Genomic DNA, 23,232 nt, shown 5'->3' on the forward strand with positions numbered 1-23,232 from the left:
ATTTTCTTCACTGCGTGCTGGACGTGGTTACTATCTGAGTTCAATTATTTTCACACCGTTTGAGGAAGTGCTGAAAAGATTCATGGTCAGCAAATTTGTTTGACATAACCTTAGATTTAGATGTATATCCAACCTATTAAGAAGCGAGGTTAAGCCCACTTTTTCCAATTCCCAACCCACGGATCTCCCTGAATACTGCAGACCGCATTTGATTTTCGAAGTATACATTTTAAGTAAGGTTTGTAGAACTTTTTTACGTTTTACTTCTGGTTCGTCGCCTTAATTGAGTTTTTCGATTTCTATTTTCTTACTTGGCACTAAACATGTTCTAGGCATTTTCGCGTTACTTTATTTGCCATTTACTTTGAGCTCATAGCTGAGCTGGGCGATTGAAGCCACATTGTTTCGTGTCTCGGTGGCGACTCGGAGCGTATGAGTTGCGTGACTTTGGTCATAAAATGGGGAAAATGTATGGCAAAACGCCTTCGAAGCATTTACCGCTATCTACAAAAGCAACAAAAGCGTGCAACAAAATACGAAGAGAAAAATTAAAAATGCACAAATTATCATATAAATTTAATAATATTCATAAATGCATTATGCTGCCGCCGGCTTTGCCCTCTAACGTTGCAGTCACCGTCGTTGACGTGCCTATACAAGTTTGCATTTGCTGTTGTTATTGTTATTGTTGGTTTTTTGTTTGGTATTTTTGCTGTTGCGCACTTTGGCAAAAAGCCTTGCGGCATTCACAGCTCCTCAACTATCCATCAACGCATCAACAGCAGCAATGTGCAAAAAGTGTGTAATATCAGGCGAGCAGCGCTTGCCACGTTGGCAACGCTTTGTGGCAAGTTGGCGGTCGCAACGTCATTGATGATAAGCGCGATAAGAAACTAATTCCGCAATTGCAGTGTAGGCATTTTTAATTAGCAATGTCGAAAGTGTTCTTATGGTGGTGTTGCTGCTGCACTGTGGCATGCAGCTTGTTACCCTGACGCGGTCTACTGCAACCGCTGCACTTTCAAGCCTATATTTTCGGCATGCAATATAACAAACATGCATTACAACAAACACATGCGAACGGTGGCTCAGTTGGCGGTTGGCAACGCAGGGTATGCCATCGTGTACCGAAGCAGTCAAGCAGCGCAAAAATGTCCTTCATGCTACTGTCGTTCGGCGGTTTGGTTTGGTCGACCGGTCAGCGGTTACTTTAAGTGTGTGCTAAATGCGCGCTTAAAGGAATTCGCACTTGCTAGCGGTGTTATGTGCTTCGGAAAGTGCACGAATGAGGAAAATTATATATTACGCGCTTGTTCGCTGTAAAATGATCGCGTTGATCCGTTAAAACCTCGTCTGCTGTTGCCGGTGTTGCATGCAACATGTTACATTTTGTTTGTTTTTATTTTTGCGCAGGTGATATTGTTGCATGACAAGTGGAAAGTAAAAATGGATTTCTCAAACAGGTCATAACTACACAAAGTTCAAACAAAACAAAGGAATAGCTCCAAAGGCAAGCAAAATGCGTTGAAATAATATCAAAAATGTAATAAGTACAATATAATTATGTAGAATTCATAAATGCGACTCCGTAACAGCAACAATACAGCTGAACACGTGGAACTATTGCTATACCCTGAACAGGTTATATTTGTTTGTAATATCCAATAGGAAACGTCGGAGACGTTATAAAGACAGATATAACCATTTCATAACCAAAACTAAAATTTTGGTTCAACGTAAGTGATTCTATTATATCGTTTTCCTTTCGCTTTTAAACTTATGAGAAGTGATGTTACGTTATTTTGGATTTTAGGTGACGATATATAAATTAACACCGTGTCGAGCCGTCTGTATTTTCGCGAGCTCGCCCTTCAGTATTTGAGAAATCGACCTGATATATTGAACTCGTCTATTTCCCAACATGAAGCTGCTAATTTTTTCAGAACTGCCGATATCAGAGCACTATAGCATCCATAGGGCACCAGCTGCCATACAGACTAATCTATCAAACTCAAGTCCTTATAGTATGGAAAACTTTTACATTTCGCAAAGGTCGCTCCACGAAATTTGACATAAATTTTTCTACAAGACAGTGCTTTAATTTCCGAAAATATTACTAAAATCGCACCAGTCTGTCTTATATATGCCATACAGACTGACCGAACAAAATCTCGATAACCTTTTATGCCATTAAAAAAGCACCTGCGAATGATTATGGCTTCGTTTCAGTCGAAGTTAATGTTTTTCTTGTTTTATATTTGCCGTTATATGTGAATTACGATTCCAGGATTTAACGACAAGTTATATGAAGTCTTATGTGGCGCCTTACATATCTTGTATGCCACAGCAAAGCTTCATATTTATCCACTCTACTAGCACCTGGCTTACTATGCTCTCTAGAGCTGATCTTTTATTCGATAAAAGCTCTAAGTATTGCCCAACTGGGTGGTACTTGTGAGTGCTCTACCCTGTCTTGTCACCGCAGTAAAAATATGATTTTGTTCTCACGTGGGAAATATTTTACCGCCTTTTAAAAGCGCAATGTTCTATAGAATGCGTATTTCGAACATAATCCATTGGAACAAAATATTAATTCGAACCTCCCAAGCGACTTGGCTTTGCTCTATGAGTTATTGAAAAGTTCCAAGAAGATCCGACGTTTTGGTGCCGGTGGAAGCATCGGTCTTTAAAAATGATGCTAATTAGAACGAATGGATTTATTGAAAAAACACTTCGACTGGTCACTAAGATCGTGTGATAACACAACGTTAGACATTGCTTTTATTTATTTCATCATTTTCAAAAGCATCTGCACTGGCCTCTTAAGCGTATCCAAAGACAACAATTTTTCATATGTCCATATATAAATCCATGCTATGGCACTCATAAGTTTTATACTAAATTTTTCAGAGGTATCCTCGCACTACCCACCAATTACTTTACACCCGCCCAACGATGCTCACTGTCATTACTTTATACGTCACTGTCATTCCAATAGCGGAAATCAATTAGTTCAGTTTGCGAGCTTGAAAAATGAGCGCATTTATAGTCGTCGAGTCTTTTATGAGATTGTATTACAAATCCGCTGCTATTCATTAATTTCGGATTTTTTTTTCCAAAACGCTTTCAGCTTGCAACTACAACGCTGCATTTGTTGCACTTGGCAGGTGCTTCGCGCCTCAGTGCGCCGTTTTGCAATGCAATTATATGAATATTATTTTAATGAGAACTAATTCAATTAAATCGTGTTGTTGCAGCGCTGATTCGACGTAGCGTGACAATACAAACAAATACACATAGACACTGCAACAAATTCGCCTGATGCGCTCAAAGCCCAAGTTGGAGCCACAACATGAGCCTAGCAGCGTTGCGCTTAAGCTGCTAGCGTTACGTGGCTCATTAGCAAAGCCAGCAAAAAAGAGGTGAAAAAGGTATTGACTAAAAATTAGCAATACAATGTGTTTTTAATTTATACAAAAATACAAAAACAGAATATTCAAAAAAGAAGTTGTTGCAACTTGAATACGTTTTGGGCTTTAATTTTTTTGTTGCTGTTCTTCGCTTGTTTAGTTTATGGCCCACCGTTTTTATTACAGCTACATACATATGTTAAGCGCATACGCTCAGTTGGCTTTTGTCTGGTGTTTAGCTTTTATTACACAATTTTCATAATCTACACGTTCGCACATAATTTACACTTGAATACGGTTCGCGCTCGCTCGCTCGCTTACTTTTTTATTATTAGCAATTAAAGTAAGCGCAACGACAACTCATGTCGCGACCGCCCCGCATGTGCAGCAAACACAGTGACCACGCAACCGCTATAGCCACTGGTCACTGGCCACCGGCTTGGCCGTCTTTGGCCAACAGGCGAGCGTAGCGCTAAACAAAGCGAGCCGTCAACCCCAATTGAGCGGTTAAGCGAATTGAACGGCGTCCTCTGTGGCTAAAACCATATTTGTGGTGGCGGTGGCAGTGGCTGTACCGCCGATATCGTAAATCCATCAGCGGCCAAATTTGTGACAGGCTTTGACAAATTTTTAAGGCCCTCAAAGGAAAAATGCCGCCAAAGCCAAAACGGCAACGGCCCTGGCCATCCACCACTACTACTAAAGGTGGAATTGTGTATTTATTGCTATTGCTGGAATATACGTATATTCATGTACATATGTATGTAAAAAATGATATACTTTCTGTACACATACATAAGTTTGTGTGCATGTTGCTGAGGAAGTCGTAAATTCTTTTGCATAAAAAGGCTATGCAAGGACTAAGGAAGTATTTTGGTCAGTACATGTACTATATTTGCTATTATTGGTGGTAGAGTGGCTTAGAGTATTCGATTTTAAAGTTCTTTTAATTTATTGTAATACATAGAAAAGTCTATTCTAGGTATTTATGATAATAATAATAACCCAACGATTACTATCCTTCCGGCCAACCCAGACGAGGAGCATATCCGCATGCGCTCGGAATAAGTCTTGAAAGGCAAGAGAGGTTTTTAAGCGTCAACGTTATAACCAATTGTTATCATTTTATTTACTGAGGGAAAGCAATATCGTCTTTTTAATTTCGAGAAGTCAGTCAGATCAATCAAAGGTGCAGAAATGAGCATTAAAATTATGACATATGCACCGGAGTCGTTCGTTTAGTTCAAAATTTGATGTACAAGATTTTAATAGTAAGCGTAAAAATTGCATCGGAAGCAAACCGAGATATGACAAGAGAAAAGAACTGCTAACTATTCAGATACTAAGAATATAACGCCAAGCATATCCCTACGACTAGTAAGTGTAGGTAGATTTATAAATTTTGAGCGACTAGTGGAGGTAGATTTAATCTAGACTCCCATTGGAAACTCCCTAAGTCGAAAAGTAAAAATTGGTATTGAACAGACTTTAACTTGTCAGAATAAATTTGATAACTAGAATTCCAGACAACAGAGCCACATTCCAGTATAGGCCTAACCAAGCTTCTAAAAGTAACCAACGTTTAACAAAACTGCGAACATCTTTTGCTTACAAGACCATGGTATTAAAATGAAGATTGAAATTAAGCTAAGAGTTCATACAAGGTGCATTCCAAAGTAAACAGGACTTAAAAAAATAAAATACAGAACAAATGATTTTTCGGCAAATCAATTTATTTTATTCAAAATAGTCTCCTTCTGCTTCAATACAACTTTTTGCACGGTCCAAAAGCATGTCCAACGAGTGCTTTAGCTGGTTGGCCGGTATGGCCGCCAGTATGCCGGTGCAAGCCTTTTGAATGGCTTCTACGTCTGCATAACGCTTTCCTTTCATGGGCAAATGCGCTTTTCCGAAAAGGAAGAAGTCACACGATGCCATATCAGCTGAATACCGGGAGGGGTTAATGGTTAAAATGTGATACTTGATCAAATAATCGGTCACAATCTGTCCTTTGAATATTGGATTCTGAGCAGTTTTTAGCCGTCAGTCAATTTGTGTGGAACAAACCGTACACACACTTTCGTAAGGCCAAATTTTCGGTCAAAATGCGATAAATCGATGTTTTGGAGATGTTTAATTCCATTTCCATGAATTTCATTGATGATTTCAGCTGATTTTTGATGAATTCACGCACAGTTTCGATGGAATTTCCGGTGATCACGGATTTTGATTGGCCCACATGTTGATCCTCATTTATGTCCTCACGACTACTTTGAAATCCATAAAAATTGCGCTAGTGAATAGTGTTTTATTATATGAGGAGAGGGGTGTCCAAAGCACATCCTTTAACATTTTTTGAGCTTCAATAGCAAATCATTTCTATCACACCAACCGAATTCTTTAAATCTGTTTGCAACAAACACCTTTCATCTATTCGTGTTTTTCTCAAAACTGTGTTATTGAAGTCGGTTGGCACGACTTTTCGAGAACTATTAAACCCATTTTCATAAAGTTTTACACAGGTCTTTGAGATATAATTCTTAAAGACCAAGATTAAAGATTTTTTTCAAATACAACTGATTGAAAAAAATGTGCCGACATTTTCTATAAAACTTAAATTTGTTTGTAAAAATGTCTGCCAAAATCCAAATTTCGATTTTTTTTCTTCGACCAAGTTCTAAGTTAAGGAGGTATTCTGCCTATGCTGACGCATCTTTTTTCCGAGGGGTCATCAGAAATGGCGTCGCAATGGCCGAGTTTAAAATATTTTTTCCAAAAATTTCTGAATTTCTTTGTTAATAGTGTATGTTTGTTACAATAAAAAATTATAATAAAATATTTAATTTTTGTATGAGAAAAATATTGTAGAAAAAAGGCTGCGTTGAAGCAGAGACCTTTCATCAATTGAAGGATAGGATTTACAAAGCTTTACGTCGTCGGCATATAATAAAACATTTGAGATTTCGGGGGCAGTAGAGATATCGCTAATAAAGAGCAAGAACTGAATCATGACTTAAAATGTTCAATAATATTGTTTGATATTATTGTTTACTATATAACATTCGCCTGCACCGAAGCTATAATTCACAGGTGCACAAGAACTTGATTTTAATCGGTTAGTTTTTATGGCAACAATATGTTATCGGCGGGTCTGACAAATGACAATTTTAGTATAAACAGATGCTTCCATCGAAGCTACAATACCATTTACAAATACAAAATATTTCTTACAGAAACTTGATTTCCGCCCAGTCAGTTTGTATGGTAGCTATAAGTTATAGTAATTCGATAGCGACGGATTTGACAAATTATCAGTCTCTTGGGGAGAAAATGACGTATGCAAAACTTCTGATCCATAACTCAACAACTGAGATGCTAGCCTCAAGGCATAAGAAGACGGAAAGACAAAATTTTTATCATTTAAATTTTTATACCAAAGCTCTCTACTTATATGACAGCAATATTCTCTCCTTAAATTATATGGAAATCCAATTTTAGATAATTACAAATTTAGATATAGCCAAAGAACATACATCTATTTTACATTACCGTTAATAGCTAAAATGCTTCATTATATACGAGTGTTTAATACTTTTTCTCTTTCCAGTATCTCACGGCCGGTGGTGCTTTATCCAATCTGCATCCCATCTCACCATCTCCGTTAGCCGCCACGACTCCCGCACATCCACCTGCCTCGATCAGTCCACCCTCCAATGGGCATGACAGTAATGTTAGCAGTACTGGTGGAGCTGGTGGCGTCGACCTCAATAGCGGCACACTAACGCCCGATCCCGCCTCGCAACCTTCAAATACTGGCACACCCAGCGCGGCAGGCAGTAGCGCTAGTGCGAGCGGCAGCATTGACAGCAGTTCCCTGGAACCATATGGCACATGTGCAACTGTCGATCCAATGACGGGCTTACCACCACCACCTTCAGTAGCGCAACACCCGCTGTCCGCAGGCGCAGTTTGCTGTGATAATGGTCGACCAGTTATGACAGATCCGATGACGGGTCAAACGGTTTGTTCGTGTCAATACGATCCAACTCGTTTGGCTTTAAGTAGTTATGCGCGTATGCAGTCGGCAGCGGCAGTAGCGGCTTCGGCAGGTGTACAAACGCCTAGCGTGGGTGTGTACGGTACACCATATCCTTCTAATGAGCAGAATCCGTATCCCAGTATTAGCGTCGACAGTGGACCCTTTTACTCAAGTTTGGTAAGTCAGAACATTCAGAGTATATTTACTTATTTCTAAAACTATCCGGTTTAATCGCAATGTATTTTTGAAAACAATAATATCACTGATATACAGTAATTTTGCCATTATGATGTTTGAGGCTGATCTTTCATTCCACTAATACTATAGTTCTAGTCCTTGCATATTTCGTAAAGATAACTTGTCAAAACAAAAAAATTCCATACAAGCACCCGATTTTTTCGATCGTTTTGTAAGAGTTTGTATTGAAGCTATAGGGATCCAATATCGACGATTCCGCCAAATGAGCAGCCTTTTAAGCAATAAAAGAACAGGTGTAAAATTTCAGATCGATATCTCAAAAACTGTGAGACTCGTTCGCGTATATATGTTATACTTTTTTACAATATTATAATTTAATTCAGATTTTTAATTTCTATATACATTGTGACAAAAAAGTGCCCTGAAATTTGTAAATAAAGCACAAAATATTCATTAGTCATCAATATTTACTTTGTCGTCTTCAAAGTAATCCCCACCAGATGTAATAAACTTATGTCCTCGGAACACTTTTCATAAGCACTTTTTGAGATGGCCTTCAGCTCCTTCAGCGAATATTTTATCTTTTCGATCGACCAAAAACGGGTGACATGGAGCGACAATTTCAAAATCACACGGTGTCAAATATGATGAATACGGTGGTTTATTGATGCGTTTCTGGCTTTAAATTCGGTTACAATCGTCGCTCAATGCGATCGTGCATTATCCTCTTTAAAAATCGATGAATTGTTGTTCCACAATTTCGGCCGTTTTCAACAGAGGTTCTCACGCAAACGACTTAGTGCGGCCAAACAAAACTCTCTCCGGAACCAATACATGGTGCATCAAACCACGAATGTCAAGAAACACGACAAGCATCACCTTGATTTTTTTTTTGCCTCCAATCCGCTGATTGTTGACTTATTTGCATGTCAAACTCATAAGCCCATGTCTCATTACCAATCTTAAAGCTCTCCATGATTATGGTATCGGAATTCGATGATTAACAATGTCCAAAGAAACGTGATTACGGTACTCTTTATATAAAAAATTCTGCTTTATCGAGACGAGTCTAGCATGAACGTATTTCATATCCAAAATACTCATCGAATCCATTCGAACGGACTCGAGAGAGATGTCAAATTATCTTGCCATCTCTCAACACTTGTCTGACAATTTTCGAGCAGCATATCCTTCACTTTTTAATATTTTTATCAGTTGAAGAGGTCGAAGGTCGTCCAGATCGAGGCATATTTTGCAACGATTTCTCGACCGTCTTCGAAGGCTTTGTATAACTCGTCGGTTTATGTTTTTGATATAACTGAATCATCGTAAGCCTTTTCCAGATTCAGAACAAGAAATTTAGTTATAAATACAAAATATATAGCTGATTTATCATATTCTCCTCTACGGTAGAATAGTGACATGTTGGCCTCTTTGCGATTTACAATTACATAAATAGTTGGGTTCGCTTGTGCTCGGCGAGCATTCTAATCGGTCATTGTTCTGTTGGTGTACACGCAGTAGGGTTCAACATCTTACGCATGGAAGCTGTAAAAGCTGCTTGGAGGACGAGGTGGAAATATCGCAACACTCCCTTGCTGGCAATCCTGACGTTGATCTCGCAAAAATGCGAATGTCACAGCTTTAGAAAGATCGGAGGAGATTTTAGAGTTTTTTCACATATACTATACATATTTCTTTTACTTTCCAACCCTTAAACTCTACCCCTCCCAGAACGGGGTGGTCAACTCAAATCAGTTATATATGCTAAATTTGGCTGCTCTGTGAGTGGGTTACGAAAAAATACTGGCAACTGAAAAATAAAAAAATTGTATGTACTTTTCTAGAAAATATTTGACTTTTCCAATAATTTCGTTAAGTCGGTTAAGTGCTTAAAGCTCCTAACCAAAAGCTCACTATTCGCTTAATATTTGGCAGAAATATCTCAGTTCCGCTCTCGTTCATACACATATTATAGCGTTATACCATTTAAATGTATGCTTTTTGTGGCCGTTTTTCTTCTCTTTTGTTTCTTTTGTTGCATTATGTACTTATTTCGCTTTCGCATTTGTTGTCTATATTTGTCGTTTCGTTTATAAGCTTGTAAAGTATTTTGTGTTCATTTATTCAGTTGCTTTGCGGGCATTTGTGGCTAATTCTCTAGCGCCCACCACCATCCCTAAACCACAACAACAACAATTTAACAGCCAGCGCCATTGTCCACAAATAGACACATTATGGGGCAATACAGTCACCTCTCAGCGAACTAAATGTCACTGTCATTTTGCCTTTTGTTTTTGCTTTTATTGCGGGTACCCAGCGGATTTTTTTTGTTATTCCTCTGGCTGCCTATATATATTTGTGTCTGTATGTGTGTATGTCGTGCCGTCTGCTTATTTGGTTTATTGTTGGTGTACTTTTCTTGTTCGACTGCGGTTTGCGGATTTGCATTTCGCATTTCCCATTTCCACTAATTTCGCTTCGTTTTCCTCTGTTCGCCGACTTTGCTTGGCATTTGGCACATTTGTTTTGCTTTGCAAGTTGAAGGTTTATGCTTCACGGAGCTTTTGTGCCATTGACGTTGTTATTATTGCATTCGTTATTATTATTATTATTGTTCACTGTTGTTTTTATGCCATTTTTATTGTTGTTGTTTGTTGCATCTAAGCATCATATAGAGTTGCGTCTTATTTTCGCTTTGCAGTAACATTTGCCCCGGTCGGAAAACCTAAACTGGTGATTCTGCTGTTCGCATAGAGATTTGGAGGAATTTTCTTATTGAAATACTATAATTTAGCTAGAAAATGTTACAATATTGACTTTTTATTCTTCTGGGACGGAATACCCAGCGGGATATGGTAGACATTGGTAAGCGAGCAAGGTAAACGATGCAGCATGATTGTATCGCTTACCCCGACCGATGAAAATTAACACGGCGATGTCCTACGAAAAGTAACAGATCACCCCTTTCGCTTACCATAGGGACGAAGAATTCTTCGATGCCATAGTTAACGAAGATTTCTTTGATGCCACAGTTAACGATGAATTCTTCGATGCCACAGTTAACGAAGAATTCTTCGATGCCATAGTTCACGAAGAATTCTTTGATGCCAAGGTCAATGGGAAAAATTGCATATTTGTATGAAAATAAGTATTATGTGTACAAAAACTCACCTTATACTCGTAGGCCACTCACACTTTTTGTTAAAAAGAAAAATGCACTAGATTCAATACAATCGTTATAAAGGTTTTATTTTATGCGAAATGCACTTAAAAATTGTTATAACAAAATGTGTTTAGCGAACTGAATTATTACAAATTGAAATAGTTTAAAAACGTTAAATACATATTACGAGTATATATGTATGTATATATAAAATATTCAAAGGTTGAAAACAGCAGGTTTTAAAAAACGTTAAATATACATACATATATACAGACGGGTAACTAGCGGAAAGATCCGGGATGCTGCCAAAGCGGAGATGTTGGTCGCTACTCATTTAGCCATTATGGTTTTCTTTTATTTTTGTGGCTGAGTCTCTTTTCGTTTTTTTTTCCAAGCAACGAGACTTGAAGAAACGGCCTTTGGCGAGCTTCATACTTTTTTGAATTTGGTGAATATACTCCGATTCGGTGAAGCCTTCAACTTTCACACATTCTACAAAAAGAGTATGTTTATAAATTTGAAGCTATGTCCTTCAATGTTAAAAACAGGAAAAACTTACCAAATAGCAACTTTTTGCTTGAAGATTTGAAGAAATAATGAAAAAATTTACTTATAAATTTTATTCCATCAATTTGTATTTGTCGTTTTTCACGTACTTACTTGACTAGTAAATATGAACACAGTAGAATTTAGCCGCATAGCTTACTTTTATGCATTACCTGGTATCGAAGAATTCTACATAGAATTTTCTTCGAAGTATTCTTCAAAGAAAAATGTAAGCGGGGAACCATTATACCGCATAGCTTACTTTTATGCATTACCTGGTATCGAAGAATTGTACACAGAATTTTCTTCGAAGCATTCTTCAAAGAAAAATGTAAGCGGCGAACCATTATTCTGCATAGCTTACTTTTATGCATTACCTGGTATCGAAGAATTGTACATAGAATTTTCTTCGAAGCATTCTTCAAAGAAAAATGTAAGCAGTGAACCATTATCCCGCTGGGTAGACATTTTCTTTTCAAGCATCATTAGATGAATTTTCGTCCTAAGGATTTCGAAGTAATTTTAGCGAAGTTTATTGATGATGACCCAAGTTAGGAAGCGGTCCAATACGCAGAACCATACTTTCTAACTCGAAAAACTCAACCGAGCGACGCTCCAACTTCTTTCAATTTTTGGTGGTCCTTCATGGTGACGATAACCTACTCACTCGATTCATTTTTCTGCCCAGGAAGTGACGACTTGAACCTTGTAAACAAAAGGATGTCACCCTGAATCAAAGCTGATGTCGGATTGAATAGCATTTCGTAAACTACTTCGATGAGTTTGATCATATTGAGAGAAGCTGCAGTGTTCTTATCTTGAATACCGCCACGTGGCGGCCTTTCTCAAGGTAGTGGATAAAGATCATAACTTGTGAGTTCCAAAACATGTTGTCCATCACTGCTCTGACTTCGTCTTCTCGGAAACAGCTTCTCAACTCAACGTCAATTGGTGGACTGCCAATACAAAAGGGTGATCTCTTTCGTGGTTCCCTACTTTTTTAAAGAAAAAACACAGAAAATTCAGAGCGGGATTGTCCGCAAAGACTTTAGACTTTACATATTTTCACAGGAAAAAGTCAAACGGTCTGATATCAAACGAACTTGGTGGCCAATCGACCTACCCAAAACGTGAAATTATCTGCTCACTGAAATATTCTCTCAATAAATCCAATGATGCATGCGTTGTGTGGGAAGCGGCGCAGTCTTGTTGAAATCAAATGTCAACGAGATCAAGAGCTTCAATTTCTGGCATCAAATAGTTGGTCATCATGGCGCATTAATGGTCGCCACTGCCCGTTATGTTCATATCGCCATCATTTTCGAAGAATTTTGGACTTTATTTTCACTGTGCGATTGCTCTTCCAAAAATAAGAATCAAATCTCCAACCGATGTTGCTTTTTCCGATTTTTCTAACATCGACGGATATGCCAAAAAAGCTATGAGTCCGTTCCAGCTGAAATCATCAGTCTACTAGAACACGATAGTCCTTCTTGGCGCAACCATTGGACAATGAATCTTAGTATTTATTATACCGTGATCGTATTGCCATAGACCATATGTAATCTAAAAAGCATACTACGGGTAGTTGATTGCTCTGTAATCATCCCTCTGAGAATTCTGAAAACATCATTTACGGTCCATCAAAATTTTCAACGAAAAAATGCGAAACCCCTGCGCTTTCTTGCTGGTATACTCGGTGCAATCCACCTTCAGTATTAAGAATATCATACATGCTATGGTTGTCTTCCAGCGTATTATGGAAGTTGTTCAGCTTTACGATTATTGTTATTGTTTTCTGTGTATTGTTGTTTTTGTTTTAATTGTTATGCTGTTGTTGGTATTATTTACACTTAAAGTCTTATGTGCATTTTATTTTTGCTTCGCCTCGCCTTTTTATAGTACGTCTGTTGCATCTTTTTCTGCTTAATGCTTCTCAAGTTTCCACTCATCGCTGAACCGCATGAAGCCGAATGAGTAGCTGAGCTTCGATGCCTATCAACCGCCTCCCTTCTGCCGTGCCGTGTGCCGCAGCTGTCAGCACCTGGTGCATTTCTAGCTATTCATGCTTACTCGGTATGCATCTCTGCCTGCCTGCCAGTTTAATGTGACGTCCGTCCGTCTGGCGGGTTAATGTGCTCATGTTATGACAACAATTATTGTAAATGTCACAAATTAGTTTTGCAATTAGTTTTGCATATGTATATTGGCTTTATTGTTAATTACGCCATTGTTTTTGTAATGTGTAACATGATGCCACACATTTTGTTGTGGTTTTGTTTTATGTCTTTGGCTTGTCTTGAGATTATTTTTCAAAGCTTATGTAGACATACAAGTAAAATATGCTTGCAGTCATCTTAGCGGTAATCAACATCAACGATTAGAATTCAGTGAGATATGATTGAGAATACTACTTCTTGAAGTTTAGCTGGACTTTAGTACTTAATTGAACGGGATAAAGTCAGTATATGCAACCTACATATATACTTTTATACAAGTTTAAACCCTAAACTTAAACTATAACATGTTTATACAACTTTTGGACATATGTATAGGTTAGGTTAAGAGAGCATTGTGGTGGAATCACATTTAGACTGTTCCGTACAGTTCTTTGCGTTGCTAAACGAAAACCGCCTTGAATCCATCACAAATTTGCTTAGGTGCTTTAAGTCTAATTCGATAATATCATCTGGATGTCTAAAAGTACGCGATTCGAGGTATTTTTGCCTTGATCTAGCAAAAATAAACATTTAAGGAGGAAGTTATGAGATTATTTCAACTGGCATCCGGTAAAATTTTCATTCTTACCGAATGAATGCCGATCGAACAGTGTGCAGTTAGAACTCCTTTAACCTTGGAATTGTGAACCTTGACGAGAGCGAACATTTTCCTAGATCTCTTACGATTCACCCTGGCTCAAAAGACCTTGCGACTACACAGCTGCTGTTGACCAGCGCTTGCTGATTTGGTATAAGATCCAACAGTCCAGTAGTGAACTATAACAAGCTCCTACTCGTTCCCATTCATCAGTAATTGAGTCTAAAGTATTTGTTTTAGTTAGCTCATACAACACTGTTTTGGCCATTTGCCCGAGCCAGTCTAATCATAAAGTAACTCGATGCTAAAAGCATTGAGTCTAGACATTCTTTCACTAATCTTGAGCGCACAGTTAGCGAACTGAAGGTTAATATCGCTGTCCTACTATCGGAATGGATAGTTACCACACTGAGGGAAGCTGCAATAAATCTACTGCTACCTTTATGTTTGCGATCTACGCTAAAGGCGCTGCACTAGCCAGGAAGCTTAAAACTAAAGCTGATGGAAAGTTCCAGTTTGTGTACTCTTCCACAAACCCTTTCCACAAGCTTTGATCCATTCATAAAAAAGCTCACGTTCAGCTACTCCTTCCCTCACATGCCTCCCTCGAATGTATGTGAGCAAGAAAATGACATACAGAGCTAGATTCGGCGGCGTGGTAATCCAAATTTTTTAGCGAAGAAATCAAAATGTGAGTGAATTCCAGAGTCGCCATGAGCCAGTCTGAGAGGAGCTTTCACAGCTCCACTGGTCCACTGGTGCTATATGCAGCAAAACATTCAATGCCATAGTTAGTGCGGTTCGTACAGCACCACAAATACTGATGAACGCTCGCCAATTTCATCGCGAGTGTAGTTTTTTAAGCGCCTTCCATCAAAAAAATATGTAGAACATTGTAGGTTTAACTATGGATTCATAAGCATATTGCCATAAATTATCTTAATCCAAGAAAAACTGTTCATGCCTCTTCTTATTTACTGGCGTAGCAACTGCTTACGCGTTTAAAGCCAAGTTAACAACAGCGTCTCAATCGTTTCTTCTTTTCGCAAGGTGGCGCCAATTAAAGTTTCCAAGCGAAGCCAGGTCCATCTCCACCTGATCTTTCTAACGGAGTGGGAGTTGTCCCTTTCCTCTGCTACCCCCGACGGGTACTGCGTCGAATACTTTCAGAGCTGGAGTGGTTTCGTCCATTCGGACAACAAGACCTAGTCAGCGTAGCCGCTGTCTTTTAATTCGCTGAATTATGTCAATGCCATCGTATATCTCATACAACTCATGGTTACACTTTATGCGGTATTCGCCGTAGGGAACGCGCAAAAGACCATAAAACTTCCGCAGAATCTTTCTCTCGAAAACTCGTAACGTCGATTGCCCATGTCTCTGCACCGTATAGCAGGACGGGAATAATGAGTGACTTATAGAGCTTTGTTTTTGTTCGTCGAAAGTGGACTTTACTTCTCACTTCACTAGTTGGCAAGAGATATTCTGCGTTGGATTTCGAGGCTGACGGTGTTGTTGGTGTTAATGTTGGTTCCAAGACAGACGAAATTCCTACAACTTCGAAGTTATGATTGTCAACAGTGACGTGGGTGCCTAGTCGCCAGTGCGAAGAATTTTTGTTTGACGACAAGAGATATTTCGTCTTGTCCTCGTTCAGCACCAGAGCTATTTGCTTCGCCCTTATCCAATCTGGAGAATGCAGAACTAACAACGCGGTTGTTACGGCCGATGATATCAATATCAGCAGCTTACGCCAGCAGCTGTACACTCTTATACTTGTAGAAGATTGTATCTTCTCTGCTTAGTTCGGCAGCTCGAATTATTTTCTCCAGAAGTAGGTTGAAGAAGTCTCGTTTGGTATCCATCGGCTCGGAGAGGTCCTTCCCTCTCCTTAGGTATCGAATATTCGGACCCCAGTACCTATAGTTGACATTTTACCGCAAATATCGGTCAATGTGTGAGATTTGGAAATGAAGTTCAGGGATAATCTTTTCCTGGTTATGGTATGTCTGTCAAAAATGGGTTGAATCGTGGCAATACTTCCTTTAGCTCCAATATACCTAACACCACGAATTTCCAATTGACTTCATACCGCATATATCGGGCAACATGTGAGTTATCTCAATGGAAATGATAGCAGTTAAAATGGATAAAACTGGGCGAAAACTTGACCTAACCTTTATGTAACAAACATATAATATTCGTGTGACTTTACTCCACATTATTGGTAATGGTATGTGAGGAATGTTAATAAGCCTCAGGAAACATTTTATTAGTATGTGACATATGATATAGGGTATAAATATATGTACATACGAGTATATACATATAATTGCCTCAATTTCGATTATATGGTTAAAATTTTGCACCTTAAGGTATTTCCATGGCTTTGATTCTTGCGAGTTGGAAGAGTATAAAATGTTCGGTTGCACCTTAATTAGTACGTATTTATTTGTTATACTCTCGCAACAAAGTTGCTAAAGAGAGTATTATAGTTTTGTTCACATAACGGTTGTTTGTAAGTCCTAAAACTAAAAGAGTCAGATATAGGGTTATATATACCAAAGTGATCAGGGTGACGAGTAGAGTTGAAATCCGGATGTCTGTCTGTCCGTCCGTCCGTCTGTCCGTCCGTCCGTCTGTCCGTCCGTCCGTCCGTGCAAGCTGTAACTTGAGTAAAAATTGAGATATCGTGATGAAACTTGGTACACGTATTTCTTGGCTCCATAGGAAGGTTAAGTTCGAAGATGGGCAAAATCGGCCCACTGCCACGCCCACAAAATGGCGGAAACCGAAAACCTATAAAGTGTCATAACTAAGCCATAAATAAAGGTATTAAAGTGAAATTTGGCACGAAGGGTCGCATTAGGGAGGGGCATATTTGGACGTAATTTTTTTGGAAAGTGGGCGTGGCCCCGCCCCCTACTAAGTTTTTTGTATATATCTCGGAAACTACTATAGCTATGTCAACCAAACTCTATAGGGTTGTTTCTTTCAGGCATTTCCATATACAGTTCAAAAATGGAAGAAATCGGATAATAACCACGCCCACCTCCCATACAAAGGTTATGTTGAAAGTCACTAAAAGTGCGTTAACCGACTAACAAAAAACCTTAGAAACACTAAATTTTACCGAAGAAATGGCAAAAGGAAGCTGCACTCAGGCTTCTTTTAAAAATTGAAAATGGGCGTGGCGTCGCCCACTTATGGACCAAAAACCGTATCTCAGGAACTACTCGACCGATTTCAATGAAATTCGGTATATAATACTTTTTTAACACCTTGATGACATGTACGAAATATGAAGGAAATCGGTTCACAAACACGCCTTCTTCCAATATAGCGCTATTTTGAATTCTATCTGATGCCTTCTCTGTATAGTACAATATATACATTAGGAACCAAAATAGAAAAATATGTAAATGACGGATAATGAAATCTCGATTATCACTTTATCATGCGAGAGTATAAAATGTTCGGTGACACCCGAACTTAGCCCTTCCTTACTTGTTTTTATTACTCTTTAATCCGGTTTAACCCTGTAGTTGGAATTAAAAAAGAAAAAATAATTAAATAATTCAGAAGTTAATTCAAACATTTTCAATGCTCTGAACCCAATAAGTTCGTTGTTTAGTTGCGGTCAACAATAACATTATATTGATGTTTGCAGTTGCGAATTAAGATTTGCCTTGTCTTAACTTTTGATGCCGAAAATACGAATCTTAAAATCGGCTGTTGAAATTGCCCGGTTATGCTTCTGTCAGCGTTTACCTCATTTACTCACTTCGCTCGATATGTGCGTCTCTGTCATATTTCATCTTTATTTGATGATCCCTTGTGGTTTTCAATTTTTCTTTCGACCTCACTGCAAATCCGGTATGTCTACTTGTATGTAATTATGTCTTCTGCAGGAGGAAAGAACTGAGAAATGTGGTTCCAATATACAAGTATAGTTATATCAATTGCGTGAGCAATGCGTAAACGAAGTGTTAAATCTGTTTAGGTAATTTAATGGTTGCATGGTGTAACCACAGCCACTTGAACTGTACATAAAAATCAAATGGCTCAAATTGCGAAATGTAAAATAGTGTAATGTCAAAAATACCGTCTCCATTTATCAAAAAATATACTCATTTCCATTAATGTATCAAAAATATTGTCAGTTAATAGTAAGCACATACGATTCTGTTTATGAGCGCTTTAACATAAACATGCTTAACTCTATTTATATATATCTATATAGGTATGATATTCTAGTTATAAACTACTTAATACGCCGTCAGCACTAAGCATAAACATACCTACATATACACAAACATGTTGGCGCACAGCGGTGCACCATGTCAATTGGCTTTGTAGCTTTTTGTATAATTTGCAAACATAAGTGAATGACTAACAGCAAACTCACAGCCACGCATGCAACTTTCGGTGGCATGTTCTATAGCTATTCATCATTTTTAAAAGACATAAACAGTAATAAATATTTATAGCAACTAAAATGCATTATGCGGAGTGAGAAGCCAATTGCAACGCGTTGCAATAAAATTAGGGTGAACAAGATGAAATGAAATTCAATATGAGAACACACAAACACCGGCATATACATGTGTATGCGTATGTGTGCAGGCAATGCACGTTAGGGATTTGAAATATAGAATTAAAACATTCGAGCTGCGTAATTATTGTGTAAAAGTGATTGTTGAACATTAGAGTGGCACAGCCCATTGGTAGTACGAGTATGTGCAAATTTGTGAAAAATTATAGGTATGCTGCAGAACGGCAAAGCCGGATCGTGGAACTAGATATGACTATATATGTATATATTAAGATATAATACAGATATGTATATGTAAGCTTGCCTGTATGAAATTTTTTTGCAAATGCTTTTGCGCTTTTCTTTAAGAAAACTTTAATTGAGCAGCAAATTTGCAATTTTTTGCTATTACTCACATTGCTAATGATGTTGTTCGCTATATAATATAGATTTTATTGTTGGTTGCTGGTTGCCACTTAGCGCTGCCATGCGCATGCGTGCAGACAATTGTGCGTTGAGTGAAGTGTATGATAAAATTCACACATACATACATACATATATTTATAAATGCAATTACTTTAGTCAATTATTTCACAAACTAAATTGATAGGCACTTAAAAAGCAAAAAATTATATTTAATAAGCTACTGTTAAACCAGCTATAATCCGCTAATGAGTTAAGTGAATACTGAATTTTATCTTTTACCATGAAAAAATAAGTAAAAAGTTGGCAGCTACGCACTTTTCTGGCGAAGAGTAAGCCAACGGCATATACACGACGCGCACGCATGCAAACTGTTGGCAGTTGAACGCATAATGAACGCATAACAACAACAACAACAGCAGTACGCACATGCGTAAGTTATTACATATAAAATGCGTTCATACACACACACTCATAAGCATGTGTACCGCAAAGTCACTGCCATGCCACAGCACAGTCAACTGCCAATCCAAACAGGCATTCATGCTTCAAGCGTGCAACGGAGCGTATGAGCAATCTTATTTATCATTTCAGGTTGACTGACAGATGCCAACGCATACACGCATACATACGAACGTGTGAGCAGCATAACTTTAAAGCAAACAATAAAATCGACTAACTTCGGTTGTAGCGTAGATATAATACCCTTCACGAATACGAATGCAAAATATTTCTAACAAAAACTTGATTTTCATTGGTTAGTTTGTATGGCGGCTATATGCTATAGTAATTCGATTTGAACAATTTTTACGGAGATTGTGCCATTGCTTTCAAAAATAATTCATGCCAAATTTCATAAAGATATCTCGTCAAATGGAAAAGCTTTCCATGCAAGCACTTGATTCTGATCGTTCAATTTGTATGGCAGCTATATGCTATAGTAGTTTGATCTGAACAATTTCTTCGGAAATTGCATCATTTTCGTCGAAAATAAGCCATGCTAAATTTGATAAAGATATCTCATCAAATGAAAAAGTTTTCCATACAGGATTTTTATACCGATCGTTCAGTTTGTATGGTGGCTATGTGCTATAGTGGTTTGATCTAAAAAATTTCTTCGGAAGTTGCATCATTTTTATAGAAAATAAGCCATGCCAAATTTCATGAAGATATCTCGTCAAATGGAAAAGTTTTCCATGCAAGCACTTGATTCTGATCGTTCAATTTGTATGGCAGCTATATGTTATAGTAGTTTGATCTGCACAATTTCTTCGGAGGTTGCATCATTTCCATCGATGATAAGCCATGCCAAATTTCATGAAGATATCTCGTCAAATGGAAAAGTTTTCCATACAGGATTTTTACACCGATCGTTCAGTTTGTATGGTGGCTATGTGCTATAGTGGTTTGATTTGAATAATTTTTTCTGGGCTTAGCTATTGTCTCAGAAAATGATTCATGTCAAATTTTATGGAGATATCTCGTTAAATGGAAAAGCTTTCCATACAAGCACTTGATTTTCAGCGGTCAGTTTGTATGGCAGCTATATGCTATAAACGTCCGATATCATCGATTCCGACAAACGAGCAGCTTCTTGGGGAGAAAAAGGCGTGACGAAAATTTCAGATCGATATCTCGAAAACGGAGAGACCAGTTCACGTATATACAGAGAGACGGGCATGACTAAATCGACTTAACTTGTCATACAGATTTTTTATATATCTACGGAGGCTTCCTGGGGTTGCAAATATTTAATAAATATAATATATTCCGTTCAGGGTATAAAAACCTATAAGTATCTGCGCATTTTAACACAGTTTTTGCCAGGCAACTTATAAATATTTGTTAATATGTATTTTTTCACATTATTTCTTTTATAGTTAGACACACATAAATATCAAGGTAATTATTTTTGCGCAAACGCCTATTTTTCGAAGCATGAAAACGCACGTGAAATCAATAATGGATGGTACGTTAGCACTCATGTACGCGCACGGCCCGCAAGAGCCCCCTACTAATTAAGCGATCTAATTGTTTTGACTGCATTAAGTCGCAGCGAATTGCGAGGTGCGAGCGCGTGTGCATTTATATCGAGCAAATACTATATATGTGTTTGTAGTTGCTTTTGTGTTGCTTGACGTGCGTGTGGCTATTAAAGGCGCGCATTCGTGTGAATGCGCATGCGCATGCGCAACGCATTTTCTTTGCAAACTGCACTAGCGACTTTCGCATTTATTTTGCACACGTTCGCACATCCCCACATACATATTAAAACATTTATGTATATATAAAATTGCAATGCGCATCGCGATTCACGATTGTGAAAAATTGGTTTGCTTGTAATTAGCTGGTTGCTGCTGTGCTGGCTTTCAGTGCCACACTTAAAGTACACATGCTTATTATTTATTATTTATTAGATTTCACAGCACTGAAAGCATTTCCAAATACTATGTATTTACTTGGCTTAACATAGTGCGCTTGTGTGCGTGTGTGTGTGTGTACCACACATGTGTGTTAGGAAATCCAATAAATAGGCAACTATGTAGCCTAGTTGCGTGTGTAAGTCACATTAGCACAGACAATAAAATGCAAAAACTTATTAATAATATAGATATATATTTAATTGAAGTTTTTTTATATATATTTATAATAACATGGAAAATATCAGTAAATCTTAAGCATAACGGCGCATATGAAAAAAATTTCTCACTCTAGCGAGATAATGAAATAAATTTTGCTTAAGAATTCCGAAATCATAAATTTGTAGAAACGTGTACGTAATAGTTTTGTGACGTTCGTAGTCATAATAACGTCGTTTCTTTCAAACCATTTGACGTTTCTGTGTTAATTATGTAAATAGCGCTGACAAGTGAAATGTTAATATTTATTTGCCTGTTGTAGAAATCTTTATTTACAAATTCTTTATTAAACAAAATATAAGTGCATATACAAAATATAATATACAAGTTTGGACACTGCTAACAGTGAAATGCCCTTGAAAGCTAAATTCGGATAATACAGTGGATCGCCTCTGGGACTTGGAGGTCAGTGAAACTCGGAAGGTATCTGACCACAGAAAATAAAGATTTAAAGCTGAAGTGTGAGATAGAATTTCCAGCCCTAGTAGATCAACCTCTGCTAAGTTCATAGGGGAACTCAACGATGTCCAAAAGGCTGAGTAGGAATCTGAACAGCATGTTTATACACTTAAATGGACCAAAAGGTTGCTAAACCTCGCCAGCGAAGGAAAAGCGGCGTTAAAATAGCCATAATCTTCGATCAACTGTCTGCGCCTGCTCACCGAAATTCGGCCACGACCGTTGGAATTTAAAGGTAACGCACTTTTATCGCAAGTTACATTCGCTTCAGTAAAAAAAACGACTCAATATATCGAATTCTCGCTTGGCAAAATGCCACGGAAGGAAAAGCATTCACTTAGACAGTAGATCGACAATACAAGCACTGAGCTCATTAACTGAGCGCTCAAAGCTAGTCAAGATGCGTCTGTATTCACTAGAAATATCAGTAAGCCACTTTATCATCAGACTCTGTTGGGTGCCTGGTCATATCGGAATCGTAGGCAACTGCAAAGCCGATGAGATAGTCTTAATCCGCTCATATTGGATTGTGACCTTGTTGTATATCCATAGGTATCTTTCATTCTAGCACTGAAATAATGGATCTCGCGCGCGCTTAGCAGGCACTGGGCCCAGTCCTGAACGACTTTGAGATCCTTTGAGTCAATGGTAAAGCGCCGGAGATCTTCTGAACTACCTGCCCGAAGCAAAGTTCATCTTGCCGTAATCGTAAGGGTTTTTACTGGGCACTGTCCAATACGGGTCTCTCAGCGACTCAGCTATTCTCCAACATATTTAATAAGTCCAAAATTCCCGGTGGTCGGTAAGTTAGGTTTCTGTGGGGTCGGAAACAAAATTAAGTCTGATAGAGCCAAACCTAGAGGTATGGTAATTGGAGCAGCATTTCCATTGCCATGTTGAAAACACAGTTTTTTCTTTGCCAAATAGTCAATGTTTCGGTTAATAGAGACATTTTTGTACTTCTAAAGGTGATCAATATGTATCACACCTTAAAAATCCAA

At 38.1% G+C, this 23,232-nt stretch overlaps 1 protein-coding gene across 3 annotated transcripts in view; it reads left to right on the plus strand.

Annotated features, from left to right (window-relative positions):
• Positions 1–23,232, plus strand: part of LOC105233947 (homeobox protein araucan) — a 141,074-nt gene that overhangs the window by 16,038 nt on the left and 101,804 nt on the right. For all 3 annotated transcript variants that reach the window (XM_049459413.1, XM_049459415.1, XM_049459414.1), the window contains exon 2: positions 7,018–7,626. In XM_049459413.1, the coding sequence (XP_049315370.1) occupies positions 7,018–7,626 (609 nt within the window). The remainder of the gene's footprint in view (positions 1–7,017; positions 7,627–23,232) is intronic.

Source organism: Bactrocera dorsalis, chromosome 5 (assembly GCF_023373825.1).
Source record: "Bactrocera dorsalis isolate Fly_Bdor chromosome 5, ASM2337382v1, whole genome shotgun sequence".
In the NCBI taxonomy this organism is placed as follows: Eukaryota; Metazoa; Arthropoda; class Insecta; order Diptera; family Tephritidae; genus Bactrocera; species Bactrocera dorsalis.